This window comes from Pagrus major, chromosome 6, assembly GCF_040436345.1.
Source record: "Pagrus major chromosome 6, Pma_NU_1.0".
Classification (NCBI taxonomy): Eukaryota; Metazoa; Chordata; class Actinopteri; order Spariformes; family Sparidae; genus Pagrus; species Pagrus major.
Window position 1 is genome coordinate 35,444,356 of NC_133220.1, and position 19,572 is coordinate 35,463,927.

The window sequence follows — 19,572 nt, forward strand, 5'->3', positions numbered from 1 at the left end:
CCAGCATGGTACTGTAGCTATTCATTCAACACAAGAAGAATCAGGACGACTAGTTACTGCATGTTTATTGAGAAAATAATACAAAAAAACATGATGTGTCACTACATTTGTGATTTCAGAATGATCCATGACATTACTTGTGTTGAGCATCTTTACATCAGCTTGTGGCACTTAATGAGTTCAGTTGTTTAACAAGAGAGCAGCTTGTGTACATGTCCCAGAAAACACAGCAAACAGCCGATTGCTATCTGTCAGTGAATCCACTTCAAAATAAAGTTTAATCTCATAAATGAAAGGAAGATTTTACATAAGGTGGAAGTAGGACTTATAATCCATCATTGTAATTCAGAAAAGGAAAAATAATAATACACATCCAAAGACCTGCCTGCAAGGTCCAAACACTATAGTTAAAGGTGCATACCCAGATTTTGTTATTGTGTGCAATGGTTAATGTGAAGTAATTATCTTTATTAAGATATGTAGGGCATACAAATGATGTGACTGATAGCTGATAAGCTGATAAGCTTTATCAAAACTTAAAAGCCATTAGAATTCAAAATATAGCCACGTCAGTCTTAAAAAAGGGATAATAAATTTGCTCACTTTAATCTATTCAAAATAAATACATTTTAATGGATGGTATTGAGTAACATACAATAGATAATAATAATTTTGAGAAAATAAATGTCATCAGCGTAACAGCATTTTGTATGAATAATGAATTCTGAATTCCTGCTTGTGTCTGTTTTAATAGGGCGTTCACTGCCTGTATAGTCATTCCAAGTGTTTTTCACAGTAAGATACTGTAAGTTTCTGTGGATGGAACATGTTATTTGCAGCAGCGAAGCACAACAGACATGATAAAGCTGAGCAGCAGATGTATCAACACCTTCATACCAAGGTGGACATCAGAATGCCGTCAACTCAAGAGATAAACTGAAAAAAAAAAGAGATTTTTGAAAACGTGTTAGTTACAGGCTGCTTTCGGTCAGTATTATGTACAGTCAACATCTAAATTGAGAGATGACTCTTTACCTGCATGAGATTTATCCCAGGTTAGCCAGCCAATCACATGACAGAACACACTCCGGACTGGAGTGGCTGGTCCTTCCTCTGAGCCACAACATCCAGACTGCAACACATCACACAATGGATGTTTATTACAATAAAAACAATGATGGAGAGTGACATAATGATGACGAATGATACTTTCATACTGATGATACTGACTTTCTCTGGGTTGAGGTATTTCTTATAATTGTATATGCACGACAATTTTGGACGCATGGCATGAAAATGTTTAAAACATTAATCCTCAAAGAACAGATTCACCCAGAGAAATGCACAAAACACAACTCTAGCTTCACCAAACCTCAAAAATATTAGGGATGCATGTTAATATCAGCCGGTCATTGGTATCAGCTGATAAATGCCTTACAATTAAATAATGTATTAGCCTGAAAGGGACATATCTGCCCATGTGACAGGCCATTAAGATGAGCTTTCATTTTACGCACACCATGCAAACCACTGAATGAGTGGTTTTCTAATCTTGCCCAGTGAATGTGTACATTTTTAAAAGCTATGTACTGTATATCTACATCTGCCAGTGGAGAGTATACCTAATAAGGTCAATCCAGCTCAACTGAGACTTGATGTTCTCTGCAATTAGCAATTAGGTGGAAAAAATCCAATATTCAGCATTCTTACAAAATATAGACTTTTATAGCCTTTAAACAACAGTGATATATTTTGTCAATACAGCTTTCAGAAAATGATTCAACCTTATGACAATGTTATGACTTTAAAAGCTTTTAGAACCAATAGACACTAAATTTTGCTTACTAAAATATTCATCACCAAATGGTAATGTTTGAAATTTGTTACTGATTATTTTTATTATAGACTTTATGTCCATGTTTAAAAGTATACCTCTGACACAGATACAGTGTAATCACTTGTGAGGTATCTCAAGGCTCCTTTCTTGGACCATGGCTCTTACCTATTTTCATACACGATATAGGCATTCTTATGTCCAATTATGCAGATGTTTAAAATAATGTTTTACTAAGAAATCCAATGTGATATGTTTTGGAGGTGTAAGAATTAAGTCAATTGTTATTTAAATAGCAGAGAGATCTCTAGAGTATACTTTGAAAATTACCTTAACGTCTGTCAATTTATAGCTTCATCTACCCACACCTAAATCACTGCATTATTGTGTCAACTTTTTCTTGTTTTTCTGGTAAATTTGATGTGCCAAATTTCCAAAAGCTGGATCAGGGCAGCAATTCTCACCTCTTGGATGGCCTGAAAGGAGCGTCTGTCTCTGAATGGAAGTTAGTGACTTTTCTTGTCTCATCATCAGTGAGGGTGTTGCCTGGCTCACTGTGACTCGCGGTCAGCGATGGATAGACACCTCCGCCTGACTCAGAACTACTGCAGGATAGAAGACTGGCAGCATGAATGGGATTCCCGTTTGGGTCGAGGCCGTCAGCCTCACCGTGGCAGCGTCCCAGCATCTCAAGGTCATTCTGGGTGGAGGACTGTACAAGGATGTTGGGCATGGAGAGGGGTAGGGGGGACGACTCGCTGTGGGACAACTGCAGTTTCTTCATGTGGTGGACTACTGAGGCTGCATTGAAGGCTTGCTGTTGGAAATGCACACAAAGAAACAAGGTTGTATTGGTGCTGCCTGCGTGTGACATCTGTCTTGAGTTAATAAGGACAATAATATGTCACAATCAGCTTTACATAATAAGCTCTTATGAACCTTTCTAATGCTCCTGTGACTGTGTCATGAATAATTTATGTGACCAAGAGTAAATTGGTACAGTTTTGAAATTGTAATGATGTAATTCAATGTAAACGTGTCAAATGCCATAACATTCTTGAAAGCCTTTTACAGTGTCAATACAGAGTTTACGGCATTTGAGGATACTTGATACCAGTGCTTTAAGTGTTTACATTTGTCATTGTAGTTGAAGCTTGAGCTTCAAAACTATGTCACCTTAGGTCACTGTAATTTTGGTCCAAAATACTTTCCCCTGTAGGCTTTGAACATCGTTGGGATTTTTTCCCTTTAAAGAGACCAGCAGCTGTGGTCAGCCTGAATTTATGATAGCTGCAATTATGGCGACATGTTGTCATAGTGTAAGAAATATTAAAATGCCCATATAAACTTCTCCAACACTCCTGCAACATAATCCACTTTGCAACTGTTAACATACTAACATACTAAGTTCCAAATGTTCATATTTTGCTCAAATTATAAGTCAAGTTTCATAGCAGAAAAATCAACTTTCAAGTCAAATATGAAGAAAAAAGTGTGATTTAGATTTGTTTTTGTTTTTTTCAATATCCATTATAGATGATTTAGGTCTGGCTCAGGTCTAAGACTAAGACACAGTCATTTGGATTAGTGTTAATTGTCAATGTATTAAACTGAATAAAAAGAGAATGTGCAGTCAGCTTATATATAACATTTTACAGTATGTTGGTTTGTCACTTACCTTCCATTTGGATTTGGCAAAATTTCTCTCCATCTGTTCACAGACAGACTGATAAATGTCGATGCCATTAGCTGCATTTCCAGCAATCCTGCAATCAAGTCAACAACAGTTAATGTGGAAAACAAAAACCACACGTGTGTGTGTGCATGCGTGCGTGCGTGTGTGTGCGTGAGTGTGTGTGCGTGTGTGTGAGACAAAGAGAAAACACTAACCAGGGGTGTCTGAGTGCCTGCTCAGTGAGGAAGCGTTTCTTGGGGTTTTTCTCCATCATATTCCTGATAAAGTCTTTGGCTGTTGAGACATGACATGGACAGCTGTTAGTTTCCGATTAGAATTCAATACTCTCAACTGCTGCATACAATAATACACATTTGATCATAGACAATGACATTACATACGTTACTATTACACAAATTTAAGGCACTGCTACAGTTACTGATTTGAATTTTCAGGCTGTAGACTAATAAATAACAGAGCACCTGTGAACGCCTGGATCTGTCTCCTTATCATGTATCTGAACCAAAAGTTAATGGGATCTTTTCTGAGGAAAGACCCATCCACCATCCAAGTTTCATGGAAATCCATTTAGTAGTTTTTGTGTAATACTGCTGACAAACCAAATACGGCGAAAATGTAGTAATGTTGTGGTAGTTATGTAGAACTGTAGTTTCATGTAGTAACATGTAATAACATGTAGTAATGTTGTAATGTAGCAATGTTATGGCGAAAACATAACCTTCATGGCGGAGGTAAATACAAGCAGAAAGATTCCCTAAACCAGTAATAAAACACAGAAAAGGGACAAATATATGATGAAGTGAAAAGTTCAGTGGTGTGCAGATTGAAGCTCATTTATAGGAAAGCTCAGGCTTGTGCATCGGAGAACAACTGGTATAAAGGAAACATGAACAGCGTCTTATCCTTGACCTTTATGTGGATGATATGACCCTCTGTAGTCAATACTTCAAACAACTTTTTCTTCAGTCCAAAGTTCTTTCAAAATCCAAGTCATCATATAAAACAGTTCTCATTGACCATCATATCAAGAGAAGAAAAACCCAACCTGTCTGTTCTTCACACCTAATATGGCATTTACTTTTACTTAAAAAATACATTTGTACTGGTTCCAGGTTCTCTGCGCTGTGTTTCTGGCTGTGGCCACTTTTTGTTTCGGTGGACTGGAGGTTATGTAACAGTGGGTGGCAGCACTGTGTTGGTGCTGCAGCTGCACAACTGGAAATAAAACAGGAAATGGTAGAAGTAGGTCCTGCAATGTGATGTTTTTTCAAATATTTATTTGCATTATTTGCATTTCTCTTCATCAGTATTTGACCTTTCATATTTTTTTTAATATATAAGCATTTTTGTTTTCTTTTTTTTGTATTTCCACGCAGAGGATTCTTACTCATTTTTTTGTTCTGCCTGTCCTTTACAGAAAGAATTTATCCTCCTCTTTTTCTGTAGGTCAGGAGAACGTTTGACATGTCTATTAAGAGCAGCTAATTTAATTCCCCGGCCAGGCTACTTGCATATTTAGTATCCACGGTGATCCAGCTGACCTAATCCAAACAGGTCAAACCACTATAGTTGTCCTCAGGAGGTGATGTCAGTGGGTATGCTGGTCTATATTAGGTTAAGCTTGAAGGATATATTAACAAATCCTGATCTATACTTACTAACACTAAGGTTAACTATAGTTATGACACTATTTTTGTCACCGTCATGAAACAACCCAGGCTGAATTTAAGTCTCTCGAGGCAGGTCACAAAACAAGTCCTACTAGGTAACTCAAGCATCAACACCACAGGTGTCACAAAGATGATTACAGGTGCTCAGAATTGTAGGTGGGAGCATGCCCATTATTTTAGAAGTTTCAGATCATCAAGCTTTCAAATCTCAGTTCAAGCCAAGTCTGAAGGCAGTCAAATATTAAGTCAAGTGTATTTGTGATTATAAAAATATTCATTATATTTAAGTCTGGCTCAGGTCCAAGACTAAGTCAAGTCATTTGGATTAGCATTGAATTGCAATGTGTTAAAAAAAGAATCAAACTCCAAAGAAGAAAGATCAGTCAGCTTAGATCTCTAAACATTTTTAAATACTAAGATGTCAAATGTTTTTTGCTGTTTTCATACCTGACTCAGAGATGTTGTCCCAGAAGGGTGAATGAAAAGCGTACTCAGCTCGCATGATCTTTGAAAACAGACGAGTCTCATTGTCTTCAAAGAATGGAGGGTAACCGCAGAGTCTGCAACACAGAGACAACCACAGAACTCAGCTGATCCCTTTATATGAACTGCTTGTAAATCCTTTACATGTGGGTTTTGGGTTAATTTTGGATGATGTTTATGGTGCACGTTTTGTTCCTGGTTACAGAATCTGAGTGTTATAATTATACTATCACTCCGATTTCACAAATCTGGTGGGAGTTCCTCTGCAAACAATCAAACACTGAGGCTCCTGGGTATTGTAATGTATAGTACAATTCCACAAACCAAACTGAAGGAAAAATTAGGATTTTAAAAAACAAAACAAAAAAAAACTCATAATATTCCCAAATGAGTGGGGACAATATCTCCAGAACCAATAGATTGTCTCAGTTCTCCAGTCTGCAATGACTATTTATGAACAGTAACATAATGTGCTATGTCATTGTGAAGGAACAGAACTCACAGAATGTACGTGATAACTCCGATGGACCAGCAGTCCACTGCTTTGCTGTAGGGTTTCTGGGCCAAAACCTCAGGGGCTGTAGAATGACACACAACAGAGGCTTTCATGAAGAGCAAGAAGATCACTATCCATCACTTTGGTAAAGGTTAATCTTTGTTTCATCGGTTCATAAAACTGTGTCCCAACTTATGAGCCTCGTCTCTGTACTTTTTGGAAAATTCCTTTCTGGCCTTTCTATTCTTACTGCTAATGAGTGGTTTGCATCTTCAAAATTGCTTGCTTTTCTCCCATAGACAGCTCTCTGGTCTTCATGTTGGTTACACCTTTTTAACCAGAAATGCAGTCTGCAAAGGCAAAACCCAAAGCTGAAACTGAGAGTAGACATTCAGCGCTATTTATTGTTTGAATAATCAATGTGATAGGACGCACCTGGGCAGCAAAAAACACCTGTCAGTCACATGTTCCAATCATTTTGCCCACTTGAAAAATGGGTGGGTTCAAACAAAAGGTGCTTTCTTCTCAGTTTTTTAACTGATCTGGGTGTAAATACTTGGAAATGGAAGCTGACACACTGATCTCTTGTCTCATATTCATCTTTTGGTGTCAAACCCAAATGTTTTCAGTGTACAGCAAACATAAAGGAATTGGCCTCATTGTTCCAATAGCTCTGGAGGGGACTGTATATGTATGCCCCTCCCCAATAACTCACCAACATATCCTGGTGTACCACAGGCTGTGGACATCACACCGTGCTCCATCGTCTTAGACAGACCAAAGTCACTGACCATGATCTTAGAGTTCTCATCTGTGTTGTAGTATAGCAGGTTCTCAGGCTACTCAGAGACACAGAAAGAAAGAGAGACACAGAGACAGAGAGAGACAGACAGAGACAGAGAGACACAGAGAGACAGACAGAGACAGAGAGACACAGACAGAGAGAGACAGAGAGACAGAGACACAGAGAGAGACAGAGAGGCAGACACAGACAGAGAGAGAAAGAGAGAGAGACAGACAGAGACAGAGAGACAGAGAGAGAGAGAGAGAGAGAGAGAGAGACACAGAGACAGAGAGAGACAGACAGAGAGAGACAGAGAGACACAGACAGAGAGAGACAGAGAGACAGAGACACAGAGAGAGACAGAGAGGCAGACACAGACAGAGAGAGAAAGAGAGAGAGACAGAGAGAGACAGAGAGACAGAGAGAGAGAGAGAGAGAGAGAGAGAGAGAGAGAGACACAGAGACAGAGAGAGACAGACAGAGACAGAGAGACACAGACAGAGAGAGACAGAGAGACACAGAGAGAGGCAGACACAGACAGAGAGAGAAAGACAGAGAGAGACAGAGAGAGACAGAGACACAGAGAGAGAGAGACAGAGAGACAGAGAGAGAGAGAGACAGACAGAGAGAGACAGAGAGACAGAGAGTAATATGATTATTTTTGCAGAGTCATACAATATACCGATCAATCAAACTTTCTTTGTATAGCACTTTTCATAAAATAAAGTAACACAAAGTGGTTCACACAGTGAAGCAATGAAAACAATACCTCCCACCCTCTCCCTATCCTGAGTACAACACATAAATAAAACAGCCATTAATAAAATACAGGGACAATACACTGTCATGAATGAAATACATAATTAATAAAAATAAGTACAGTACAGTATAACCCACCCAGCACATCTCCCCATGTCATCTTATAAGTCTTTACTAATAACTATTCACCTTATGAGTGTGTGTGTGTGTGTGTGTGTGTGTGTGTGTGTGTGTGTGTGTGTGTGTGTGTGTGTGTGTGTGTGTGTGTGTGTGAGTGAGTGAGTGAGTGTGAGTGTGTGTGAGTGTCTCACCTTGAGGTCCCTGTGTACAATGCTGTTTTCATGCAGGTAGCTGACGGCCTGCAGCACCTGTTTGATCACCATGCTGGCGTCCCTCTCGGTGTACACCCCCTTGTCTAAAATGTGATCAAACAGCTCCCCACCTGACACCCTAGGCACACACAAATACACAAAGTAAAACATCAGTGCATTTTTCTAGGACAGTTGTCTTCAGTGTCTTTCAGGCCAAAGACCTCTTAGCTTACCCCATACAACATGTATTGTATAAAATTCTGTTGCATATCAAACTGGGCCGATAATGTGTAGGGTGGTCTATAGTGCTACATATGAACATGTCAGCAGCAGTTATAGCATGACTGGGTTAGAAGGGTACGTCTGTATGCCACGATCCACTGTGTCTGTACACTCGGGACAGTAATATAGATAACTGGCTAATATGTTTCAATAACACACAGTTAGCTGACTAGTTCACCATTATGGACAGGTGCTGCGCAGTGATTAAGCAGTTAGGCTAGCTTGCTTACATGATTGCACAAGGAATCATGGGTAGACCATCATCAGTGTCAATCTTTGCTAACAATATGTTAGTTTCATGTTAATGGTTATTTTACAGATTTACATTTTGAAAAAATCAAAACTTTAAAATATTATCAAACATTCATTTTGCAGACCTTCTGCAGTAACTCTGAGGAACCCTGTGGGGTTCTGGACCCCCTGTTGAAGTACCAGGTTCTAGTATGCTGCCTTCGTTAACCCCTTTGACACCACCTGGACAAAAAGTTCTCTTGATCAATAAAGTTTTGGGCTTTTTAAGCAGAGATCCCACATTTCCAAACTATCCAGAGTATGTCAGGTTAAATTTTGTGTACTGTTTCAAATTATGCGGAACACATTTAGAATAACTCTTTTGATGGAATGGTACAGATATGAAAGTCATTGAACTTCATGTAGCTCTGACAAAGAGTTGGAATAATCTGATAGAGAATATTTATGATACTGTCAGACAGTGCGGAATAAGATATGACAACCATTGTCAATATAACTGATTGTCCATATTGTTCTACCCAATGAATTATTTGTGAAAAATGAGACGATAATAATGAATCCACTTACAGTTGCATGACCAGGTAATAGTGTGTTCGACTCTCATAGAAGTCCTCCAGTCCCACCACGTTCTCGTGCTTTATCCTGAAATAGTATAAGAGAGGGTGAGGCATCACTTGGAAAACCAAAATAATTAAGAATTTGTTATTGACAGCATCTTATAAAGTCTATTATGTTTTTCTTAATTCAACAACTCAAAATGTGTGATTTTATGAGCGAGTCTGGGGACTTTTTCATCTCCTTGCTGTTGTTGACTGTGTAGTAGCTGCTTAACCCATGTAGGTGATCAAGTTTGCTGTCTACTGTAGTGCAAAACATTCTCAAATTGTTGTTAATAACTGTTAGATAAAAGTAATCCTGACCATTCATAAGAATAAAAAACATGAACGTCAAACACCATTTACTATGATGTCATTGGGGTGACTGACCTCTTAGCACCCTCAACTGCAGGTTTAGATTTCAAATGAGAAATGTATGTCTTTTTACTCACAGTTTCTCAAACTGGTTCTTATTTAATGTACACACTTTTATTTTGTTGTGTTTTTTGTCATGTATGGGTAACTATTGTGTTTGAAAATTACTTTATATACGATCAACAGTAAAATTCCAGCTCATGATCCAGCTAAGCTGTTTGACAGCAACGCAAAGCACTAAAAATGTTTTAAAAAACACAGCTGTGTGTGTGTGTGTGTGCGTGCGTGTGTGCGTGCGTGCGTGTGTGTGTGCATGCATGTGTGTGTGTGAGCATGCATTACCTTTTTAGTACATTGATTTCATTTTCCAGGTTGGTATGAGCAAGGTGTTTTTTCTTCAGACATTTCAGGGCGTACAGTTTTCCTGTGTTCTTCTCCCTCACCATAAAAACCTCTGAAAAAGACCCCCTGCACAAAAACAGTAAAGACACAGACAGACACAAATTTAGGTGGAGGTTAACAGAGAGAAATGACATGAGTTGTTTGTATTTTTCATTACCATTAAGGTTAAAAGCACTAGTTTTTGTTCTGGTTTAATATTCCTTTACTTCAAGACATGACATGAAGGGAGCTGAGATGCATTGCATCTCTTCCAGTTTCAGGGATCATATTTTCAATTCGTTTTGCAAGAACTTTTGAGAGGATTTCACTGCCAATATTAATGAGACTGACAGGTCTATAAGTGCTACTTTGATCAGGTGATTTGCTTTTTTTATGTATCAAAACAAAATCTGCCATAGTTAAAGTTTGAGGCAGCCTTTGTTTTTGGAAAGAGTCAACATACACCGATCAGCCACAACATTAAAACCACTGACAGGTGACGTGAATAACATTGATCATCTCATCACAATGCGATGTTCCGCTGGGAAACCTTGGGTGCTGGCATTCATGTGAATGCCACTTGACACGCACCACCCATCCAAACACTGTTGTGGACCAAGTACACCCCCTCATCACAACAACACTACCCGATGGCAGTGGCCCCCCAGCAGGACAATGTGCCCCCTGACACACCGCAAACACAGCTCAGGAACAGCTGGAGGAACACAATAAAGGGCCCAAGGTGTTGACCGGGCCTCCAAAGTCCCCACATCCCAATCTGATTGAGCATCTGTAAGACGTGCTAGAGCAGGTCTGATCCATGGAGGTCCCACCCCGCAACATACAGGACCCAGAGGATCCACTGTAAAACACCCTGGTGCCAGACACCACAGGACACCCTCAGAGGTCTTAAGTCCATGTCTTGACAGGTCAGAGCTGTTTTGGCTGCACAAGGGGAACCTTCACAATATTAGGCAGGTGGTCATAATGTTATGCCTGATCGGTGTACATTCTAGTCAAAAGACCAGATATTTTTGCCCCAAACTTCTTATAGAAATCTGGGCTGTACCCATCCGGCCCTGCTGCTTTCCCACTTTGTAAAGAGTTAATAGGCTCTAGAACCTCTGTTTCCAATAAGGGTTTGTATAGACTATCTCTATATTCTTGGCTAACATATGGTAATTACATTTGAAGAATGCATCTACTTTCTCCATATCTTTACAGCATTCGCTTCTATATAATTTCTTGTCTTAACCATGCATGATATCACACAAGTCTTCATTTTTGTGATGCAGTTCTCCTTTATCATTCCTAAGTTGTGATATTAAGATTGTGTTCCCTCTACATGGCAGCAGTGAAGTGTTTTCGCAGTTAGAAACGTTAAGACGCCCAACCATGCCGTTTTCAGAGACTCCAGAGGTGTGAACATTCACAATGTACAACAGCCTGTCCACTCTACCCAATGAGCCTGGAGACACTGCAGCTGCAGGGAAGAGAGGAACAGCAGAAGACCAGGAGAAGGGCCTGAGAGATTAGTGTGTTGACCCCAAGCTACAGCTCGTAAACTGCTGTGAACAGAGCAGTTTGTGAGCCAGACCTACTGTGTGTCAATAAAGCCATAATAAATAACTTCTATCAGACAAATTAAATATCGAAATTAAATTCAGAATCTATCTTGATCTGAGAATACATAAAACTAGGCGTCATTTGTTTTTTGTATCACATTCATAAACAAATAATTAAATAACAAATCATCTTTTCATTTCTGATTTTCAATTCTTAATTGAATTACAGATTATCTGATGACATCCAGACCCTTTTAGCATTTTGTAAATGATAAAATCTCAGTTATATGAAACTCTGCTATGTACATGTTAATGTGCCTGAATGACCTAATTAAGTGGGCCAGTTAACTGACTATGCTTTGAACATGTTGTCAGCCAGGTAGAATATATAGGTCTGATGCTAGTACCTACCAACCTTTGATTAAAGACACCATATAACCTTCTGAAACAGACTGCATTTAAAAATCATAGCTCAGTCACTCGATCAGTCTATACCAGGCAGCCTTGACATGGCTAACAACACCATGTAACCCAGACAGTCGTGGCAGGTTATTAGCATGACACCTGTTTCTTTAGGCTCACCATCAGATGGCAGCCAGGATGTAATCCTACATTTTGGCCAGTCAATCAAGCATCTGTACCAATGCTATCAAGGCTCTGACCTCTAAAACGCGTCAAACCCAAGACCTGCAAATACTGTTATATCTTGTCATGCACTGTGTTCTGAATTAAGGTTAGACTCATATAATGTCATTTATTGAAAGTTACATCTCACTTCCTATCCAATTTCTCAGTTGGCAAGAGCAGGAAATAAGCCCTTGGAGCATATCTGATCTTAAATCATTTCATCAACTTTCATAAACTTGTAACAACACTACAGCCCTTCATACCATATCACTTTAATAAGCCTTTAATTCATCTTCAGCTGAGATTTTGACTGTTCTGTGGACATGCTGCTCTAAATGTTTTTTCTACCTTGAAAAAAGAACTTACTTTTGATAGAAAAAACACTTGGCAATCAATCACTTGACATTAAAACCACAGAGAAATTAAAATTGTACAAACAATCTGTTTATTTACAATTTCAATTGAAAACTGAATGCACCTTTGCAAAAACAATAAGTCCAGCTCTGATGGATTTGCAACGTAACAGATGTGTTGACTCAGACACGTTTGCACACACCTGCACCTGCTTATACAACTGCCTTCCATATACAGTACATTCAGTCCACCCATACACCAATATAGTCAGTCAGACTCTTAATCCTATAATGAAGTGGTGCTAGGATGTTCCCACACTGCTGTTCTGACGTCACTGCTCAGGAACCTCACACACACACACACACACACACACACACACACACACGCACACGATCATTCACAGCCAGTCGAGGACAGAGTGTTTTAAGCAGCTTTGACACTGCAGGACAACTCTGAGGAGGCAACACCTGTAGTCTACAGGTCATTGAGCTGACCAGTGACATGAAGACAAACTGCTCTTCCTCCATTTCTGGAAATAATGCAGATAAAGCAAATAACTTTTTCTGTGCAGGACAGAAAAGAAATACAGTTTGCTAACAATCATATTTATTTTATTTGTGTTTTTGTCATTTACTATAAATGACATATCGACACCACATGATTGTTCAGTCTGGTTTACTTGTTCATGTTCTTTGACTACGTGTTTTGTTACTTAAAACACAGTTTTATTTATTGTATATTGTATGTAAAGTTGATTCCAAACTGCTTGTGTCAAGCCATATATGTCAACGCATTTGCCAGGTTTGGCTTATTGACCTATCCATCCATTAAGTATTGTACTTCATTAAAGTTGGAGCAGGTGAGAGAAAGATCACAAAAAGAAAGGTCAACATTGATGCAGTAGAGGCTGAGATATCCCCACTTTCATTCGCTAGTATGGGACAAGCTGTCAAAGACATTGCACAACTGTTTTCACTGGTCAAGTGACGTTTCTCATGATTGCTAAATTGACTTTGACACTAACCACTTAATAGAAAATATAACAGCTTCCTGTAGATTTACACTCAGCAAACTAAGGTAGTGACAGAGTATGTCTTAGTATTAGTACTGAAACTCAGGTATCACATGGGCATAAATTGCAATTTAAGATCTAAATAAGCTCTGAAATTTTGCAGGCACTTTAGACACAATGTCAATATTAATATCACATCTAATCAACTTTCTTTTACTACAAAGTTGTCATTATGTCCATTATATGATTCATTGTTTGGGCCTCCTGTCTTCAAACAGGTTAACAAAAGTCCTCGACTAGCAGGTTCAGCTGAGAGCAGATTACCCAGACAGTGTAAGAGGCTCCATTGACAAAACAAGCTCTCAGGGAGGTAATGAAAGGGATTATCCTCATCCTGTGGGCCAATCTGAGCCTGGCAACTGGGAGATAGACAGCAGCCCCCCGTTCATTCCACTGAATCCAGTGACAGCCCTCTGAACTTGCGCAAAATAAATTAACAAAGATGTGCGTCCCATCCTTGATGATGGTTCATAGTACTGACTTGTGATACAAATCTGGACTCGAGAATGTTCTATGGGGAAAATCTCCACATTCAAGAGGAGAACCAAAACTAAAAAAGCTGCACAAAGCAAAAATGACGCTTTTGTGAATACAACTGCACCTGCCATTTTCAGTTGTGTCCACTTTGTGTTTCAGAATGTATTTGTTGGTCACTTATTCCAACGAGATTCTATTAAATGAGTTCCCTGTGTGACAAAGGCATCAGCTATAGTTGATAAACTGTCATATAACAATATGGTGTAACGTGGTGCATGGAGCAGACTGATGACTAACCTCACCACACCATGACAGTCAACATGAATACTCTTGCTTATCACAGACTTTGAAAAGAATCTGTTGTTAGTCACAATGGCCCTACCTCCATGCTTGTAAATATCACAAAACTTGCCCATGAACACAAATCAAATCACACCTGTCCAAATGACAATAAGCTAATTTGTTCAACAGCCAAGGAACTTTCATGTCCTTAATGCTCATTATTGTTGAATTGATTGTCTTCAAAAGTAACTTTTTTTGCAATTTGCAATGTCCTTAAATTGTGTTATTAAATATCTAAAAACTTAAAAACTACTTTTAAATGTCAGTTAATTTTGGCACTTACATGCAGGACTTGTCCTTTTCTTCTTAAGGTAACACACTGAGCAATCTACGGAAGAGGATTAGGGCCACTGTAAAAAAAGTATTTTGAGTTCTGACTTTAATCTCTGAGATTGAAGTCAGTATTCTGAGAAAAAGTCAGAATTGTGAAAAAACATTGGCTCTAATCCTCTTCCGTAGCAATTACCATTTATTCCTCATCTGTGTTTTATTTCAACATCAGTACTTACGATCCCATTTTCCCCTTGAAGTCAAACACTTCCTTGATGTTACTGGTGCTTTTCTTCCAGCTGCAGATGATCTCCTTCCGCCCCATCTTGGCTCTGACGTTGCCGTAGACTCCTGAAGCATAGATGAATAAATATTTACATTTCTTACAAAGTTAAAATATCGACAAATTGGATCCAATCATATTCTTAAAAAGCCACCAGAGTTGATTTCATTGCAATGATTTTAAGTTGATCAATATCACATAAATGTTTCTCTTTTCAACAAAACTCTTGTTCAGAGTACTGTGCGCCCACTTTAACATGTCTCCGTCCCTTACATATCAAAATACTACCAAAGTTTGGAACTATTCTGTGAATTGAAGCATCATTAAATTAAATCATGGGCAGAGTAAGAAATATCTGATGCACAGTATCTTTGCATAAAGAATCAAAATGGAATCCTGTGGTGGATTAAAGGATACATTCACTCAAAAATGAAAATTCAGTCATCATCTCCTCCCTCCATGCTGATGGAAAGTCAGGTGAAGTATCGTAGTCCACAAAACATTTCTGGAGCTTCACAGTAAAACAGCGTTGCAGCATTCTGCTAAAAAACTGAAGAAGCTGGGGACTTAAATGTAGTTTTTTTTTGTTTTTGTTTATCACTCTCAGATGATCTCTGCCTCCCTCCCACATCCCTCCTGCATAAGTAACGTTAGCCTAATGTCCACATGGGAGCAACATTGCGATGTAACTTCCAGCTGAGGCCGGACAATCAAGCATCAACATAAGCTGCAGACTATCCTCTGTCTCTGCATCGGTGTCCACATGTCTCTGCATCGATGTCCACATGTCTCTGCATCGATCCACATCTCATAATCAAGAAATTTCCACACCTCTAGAAGATAATGACTGAATTTTTATTTTGGGTGAACTAATGCTTCAAATCGTGACAACCACATTTTTTCTTTTAAATTTCATACAGCTCAGAGGCCTCCCACTGCAGGAAAACTGTCATATGCAGAATAGATAACCTCAGTATCTTCAAGTGCAACAACTTTTGCTTTCTTTTCTTTATATCATATTCTGTGATGCTCTCAGCCTCTGAGTCACATATTGTCCATGTGTTTTATCTGTAGGAAATATGCAGCATGGAAAAATAGATATTTCTTTTTGCAATTAGGATACTGTCTTCATACAGCAGCATTATGACTTCAACACCTGAGACTGCAGAATCCTGTTCATATGGCAGCAGCTCAGAAAATGCTTCCATGAGTTCTTTCGACATCAGTCATTTAGATTGTTTGGAAAGACGCTGTCAATGTACCTTCACTGATGACTGCTTGGATATTTGTAATGAAACAATTAACAAATTAGTTGATGAATAGCAAATTAATCTGCTAAACATTTAATAATCTATTCATCTTTTATCTCTTTAGTATTTATTCAGATTGTTCAAGCTTCTTAAATGTGAGGATATGTTAATATCACTGTAACTGAATACTGAGCTGAGTTTGTTGGTTGTTGGTCAGACAAAGACCATTGTATATAGAGACGTAAATAGATATTCTGCCGAGCTCTGGTAAGCTGGGTTGTGTGTCAGTATATCTAACACAGAGAATTGTTTAAAAATGAATTGATGAGGAAAATAATTGTTGGTGGTAACCAATCAGCTACCAACCCCAATCAGGGCTGCAGCTATTTGGGTATTCTAGGAAACTGAGGCGAATTTGCGTTCCACATTAATGGGTATTTTACAGGATGATTCCAGTATTTTTTTGTTATTAATAATATAGTGATTTTAAAGGTGCAATATGTAAGAATTTTAGTTTAAAACTTTTTAAATATTAACTGAAATTTTCAACAGTTTTGGTATAATGGTGAAGATGTCTATGCATTGTGCTGGAGGGGTTAGGGGTTAAGAGGGGTCTCTTGAAGCTAGCATGCTAACCAGCTAGCCCCTAGCCAGTTTGCACCTCAAGAGTTGATAGTCTGATAGTAAACAACACCAACACTCCCCTGGTTCTTCATCAATCAGCTAATACAATGGCTACCTGCACAGTTAACTGAGCTAAGTGGCGAAAGGGAGCAACAGTTGGCAGCAGTTAGCTGTTACTTTTGTGATATACTGCTCCCTATTTGTTTGGAGTATGACTGAACTGTTGGCCAATTCTTACATATTACACTTTTAACTAGTTTTAGTCATTTATCATTTATTTATGGGTTGAGAAATTGCAGAGTCGCCATGCTGAATATAAGCTTTCTTAGGTATTGAAAGTTAGTTTGGAAATACATGTTATTTGCAGGGCAGAGACAAGTTTGGAGAAAACATGTACAGAAAATAAAACTGAAATGTTTTTTTAAGGTCCAAATAATGAAAATAAAAATGATTCAGGCTTTATTAATATTTTTTGCTCAAATCTTTCTGGGGGATGGCGGACTTGAACTCAGGACCTCAGCATTTATTAGATCCTGGGCACAGCCCTGACCACAATGTAACCTGAAAAAATAAGTAAGTGGGAGATCATAAGCCTTTCTCTCACCTTTGCCTGTTCCACAACCCTTTAAGATGTCGCCCCACCTTCCCCTTGTTTTCTGGTTACATAAACAGTTTCATGTCCATGACTGAGGTCAGTCCTTGGTGGGTAAAGCCCATTTGTACCTATCAGTTACACAAGATTCAAAAAGGCAGAGGATTAGAGAGGTAAATAGCAGCGGTTAGCTAATCTTTCCAGCCGTCCCTCCTGCCCTCCCTCCTTGTGTCTGTTGAAGGAACAGATTAGCAGCTGATTCCCTGACTCGACTAAAACTGGGTCATTTTATATCCTCTGCCTTTGAAAAGCTAATGAACCCTGGCCTTCCAGAAAATATTGGCTGAGATGCACCAATACTGGGTTTTACATCATGAAAGTTAATATCTCAGAAAATAATTGTCATGTTTAATATTAAAATTTCAGAAAACTGTGTCTATCACATAAGGATAGAACATTGTCTTAGGTAAGGGTCTTACAAACAACAAAACACATACACAAACTCATGAAAGACTCACATACAGTCGCATTAGAACACAATGTTTTGAGATTACATTCTGATTATGTAAAAAGCTTTGATAAAATTCAACCATTTTGTAACTTCACTAAATTCTTCTAAATGAAATGACGACATTACATTTGAATTTTGTAAGAACAGCAAATTAAAGCAGACATACAATTTAATTAAGAGGTCTAGTTCTAAGTGTTTTTGTCCTTTAATTACTTCACAAACCAAACACCAAAACATACAGAGTGTAAAGCATGTCTAAAGCTGACGCTGTTTATCTGAGAGCATCAGATGTGATTAGTTTTTAAGAACTAGCCTCCCAGTTTTGTCCACTTGTTGAAAACATAACTCCCACAGATTATGAAATGGAAGTAGAAATGATCAGCAGACATCAAGAGCTGATTCTGTCCTGTTCACTACTTTGTCATCTCTAAGTTAATGGTTCAATTTTAAACACTTGTTACACAACCTATTGTGTGAGCTTAATGCATATTTCTGAAAAAAGTCAGTTAAGTCACTTAAAATTAATTGTATCCATACAGCCTAAACATGCCAATATAATGTGAATATAATGTCCTGCTGTGGCTCTAAAGAGTAATAAAGGTTTGTAGAGTTGTTACCTGAGGAGCGGTGTGTGGATGTTCCCTTGAGGTGCCGCAGATGGACCTGACCGACTGACTCAGGTAGCTGCCGCTCTGCATGCGCAGGGGGCGGAGCCACTGGGCGGGGCCTCGTCCATTCATGTCGTCAGTCTACGCAGTCAGACAAAATGCTGCATTCAAAGACGCCATGCCGCTAGCTGGCAGGTATCAGCACATTAAAGAGTATCCACATGCTAGAGGTTTTTACTGTTCATGTTGAATGTGAGTCGATATCTTTAATCAGTGGAAAACAAAAATCATGTATTTTCTGCTTGAAAACTTGCTTTGATCTTTCAGTTATGCATTAAAAGCTAAAATAAGTGTGTGTGGTATTTAATGGGCCAAAGGAAATTCCTAAATGTTATATATGTATTTTCTTTATTTAAGTGGGCATAATTGCAATTTATTGGACATGGAGTCTTAATGGTGATGAACTTAACTGGAGCCAAAAGAAAAAAAGTTCTTTTGTTGTGCTTGTACTCCATCACCACCAGCTACAGGATTTCAATTATTAAAATAAGTAACCGATTTCACAATCACAAACACTTAAAATCAACTCCGCTGCCTAAAGGAACAGCACAGGAAATCATTCCTACCTGGTGCCATCAGACTTTATAACACACACTCCATAACACACAAATCATTTTTGTGTTTTATATTATCACTGTAAATAAAACTGCACCTTATCCTCTTGTTATCATCTATGTTCCACTTACCTTTACTTGATACCTCAGCATTTTATTTTATTTACTTCAACTACTTAAGCATTTTATTGCAGTATAGTATAGTATAGTATCTATCACATAGGCTTTAGCTGACAATTAGAAGCAACTCACTGAAAATACAAAATGCAGTAGATACTGGACTTAAAGTACAAGCTGTCAAGCTATCTATCCTTATATTGTCAAATGTATTTAAATGTTATTGCCTACATATATATGTGTGTGTGTGTGTATATATATATATATATATATATATATATATACACACATACATATATAGGTAGATAGATATTTTAATCTCAATCTCAGTCAGGTTTGGTCCAACA

General features: G+C 38.4%; 1 protein-coding gene across 1 annotated transcript; it reads right to left on the bottom strand.

Annotated features, from left to right (window-relative positions):
* Window positions 1–48: 48 nt before the first annotated feature.
* On the bottom strand, window positions 49–18,545 carry LOC140998423 (calcium/calmodulin-dependent protein kinase type 1D-like). Its single transcript, XM_073468716.1, has 13 exons — window positions 18,504–18,545; window positions 14,866–14,977; window positions 9,881–10,006; window positions 9,135–9,209; window positions 8,034–8,172; window positions 6,895–7,018; window positions 6,186–6,261; window positions 5,648–5,760; window positions 3,725–3,803; window positions 3,513–3,600; window positions 2,299–2,651; window positions 1,036–1,132; window positions 49–936 (listed from the first exon to the last, which is right to left on the bottom strand). Exons 2-12 carry the CDS (start codon window positions 14,949–14,951, stop codon window positions 1,069–1,071), a joined length of 1,323 nt encoding a protein of 440 aa, XP_073324817.1. The 5' UTR covers window positions 14,952–14,977; window positions 18,504–18,545; the 3' UTR covers window positions 49–936; window positions 1,036–1,068.
* Window positions 18,546–19,572: the final 1,027 nt, after the last annotated feature.

Coding starts and splice junctions, on each gene's coding strand:
- LOC140998423 (XM_073468716.1), bottom strand. CDS start 14,951: ATGGGGCGGAAGGAGATCATCTGCAGCTGGAAGAAAAGCACCAGTAAC. Junction 9,210..9,880: donor GAAATCAATGTACTAAAAAG/GTAATGCATGCT, acceptor ATACTATTTCAG/GATAAAGCACGAGAACGTGG. Junction 1,133..2,298: donor CCTTTCAGGCCATCCAAGAG/GTGAGAATTGCT, acceptor GATGTGTTGCAG/TCTGGATGTTGTGGCTCAGA.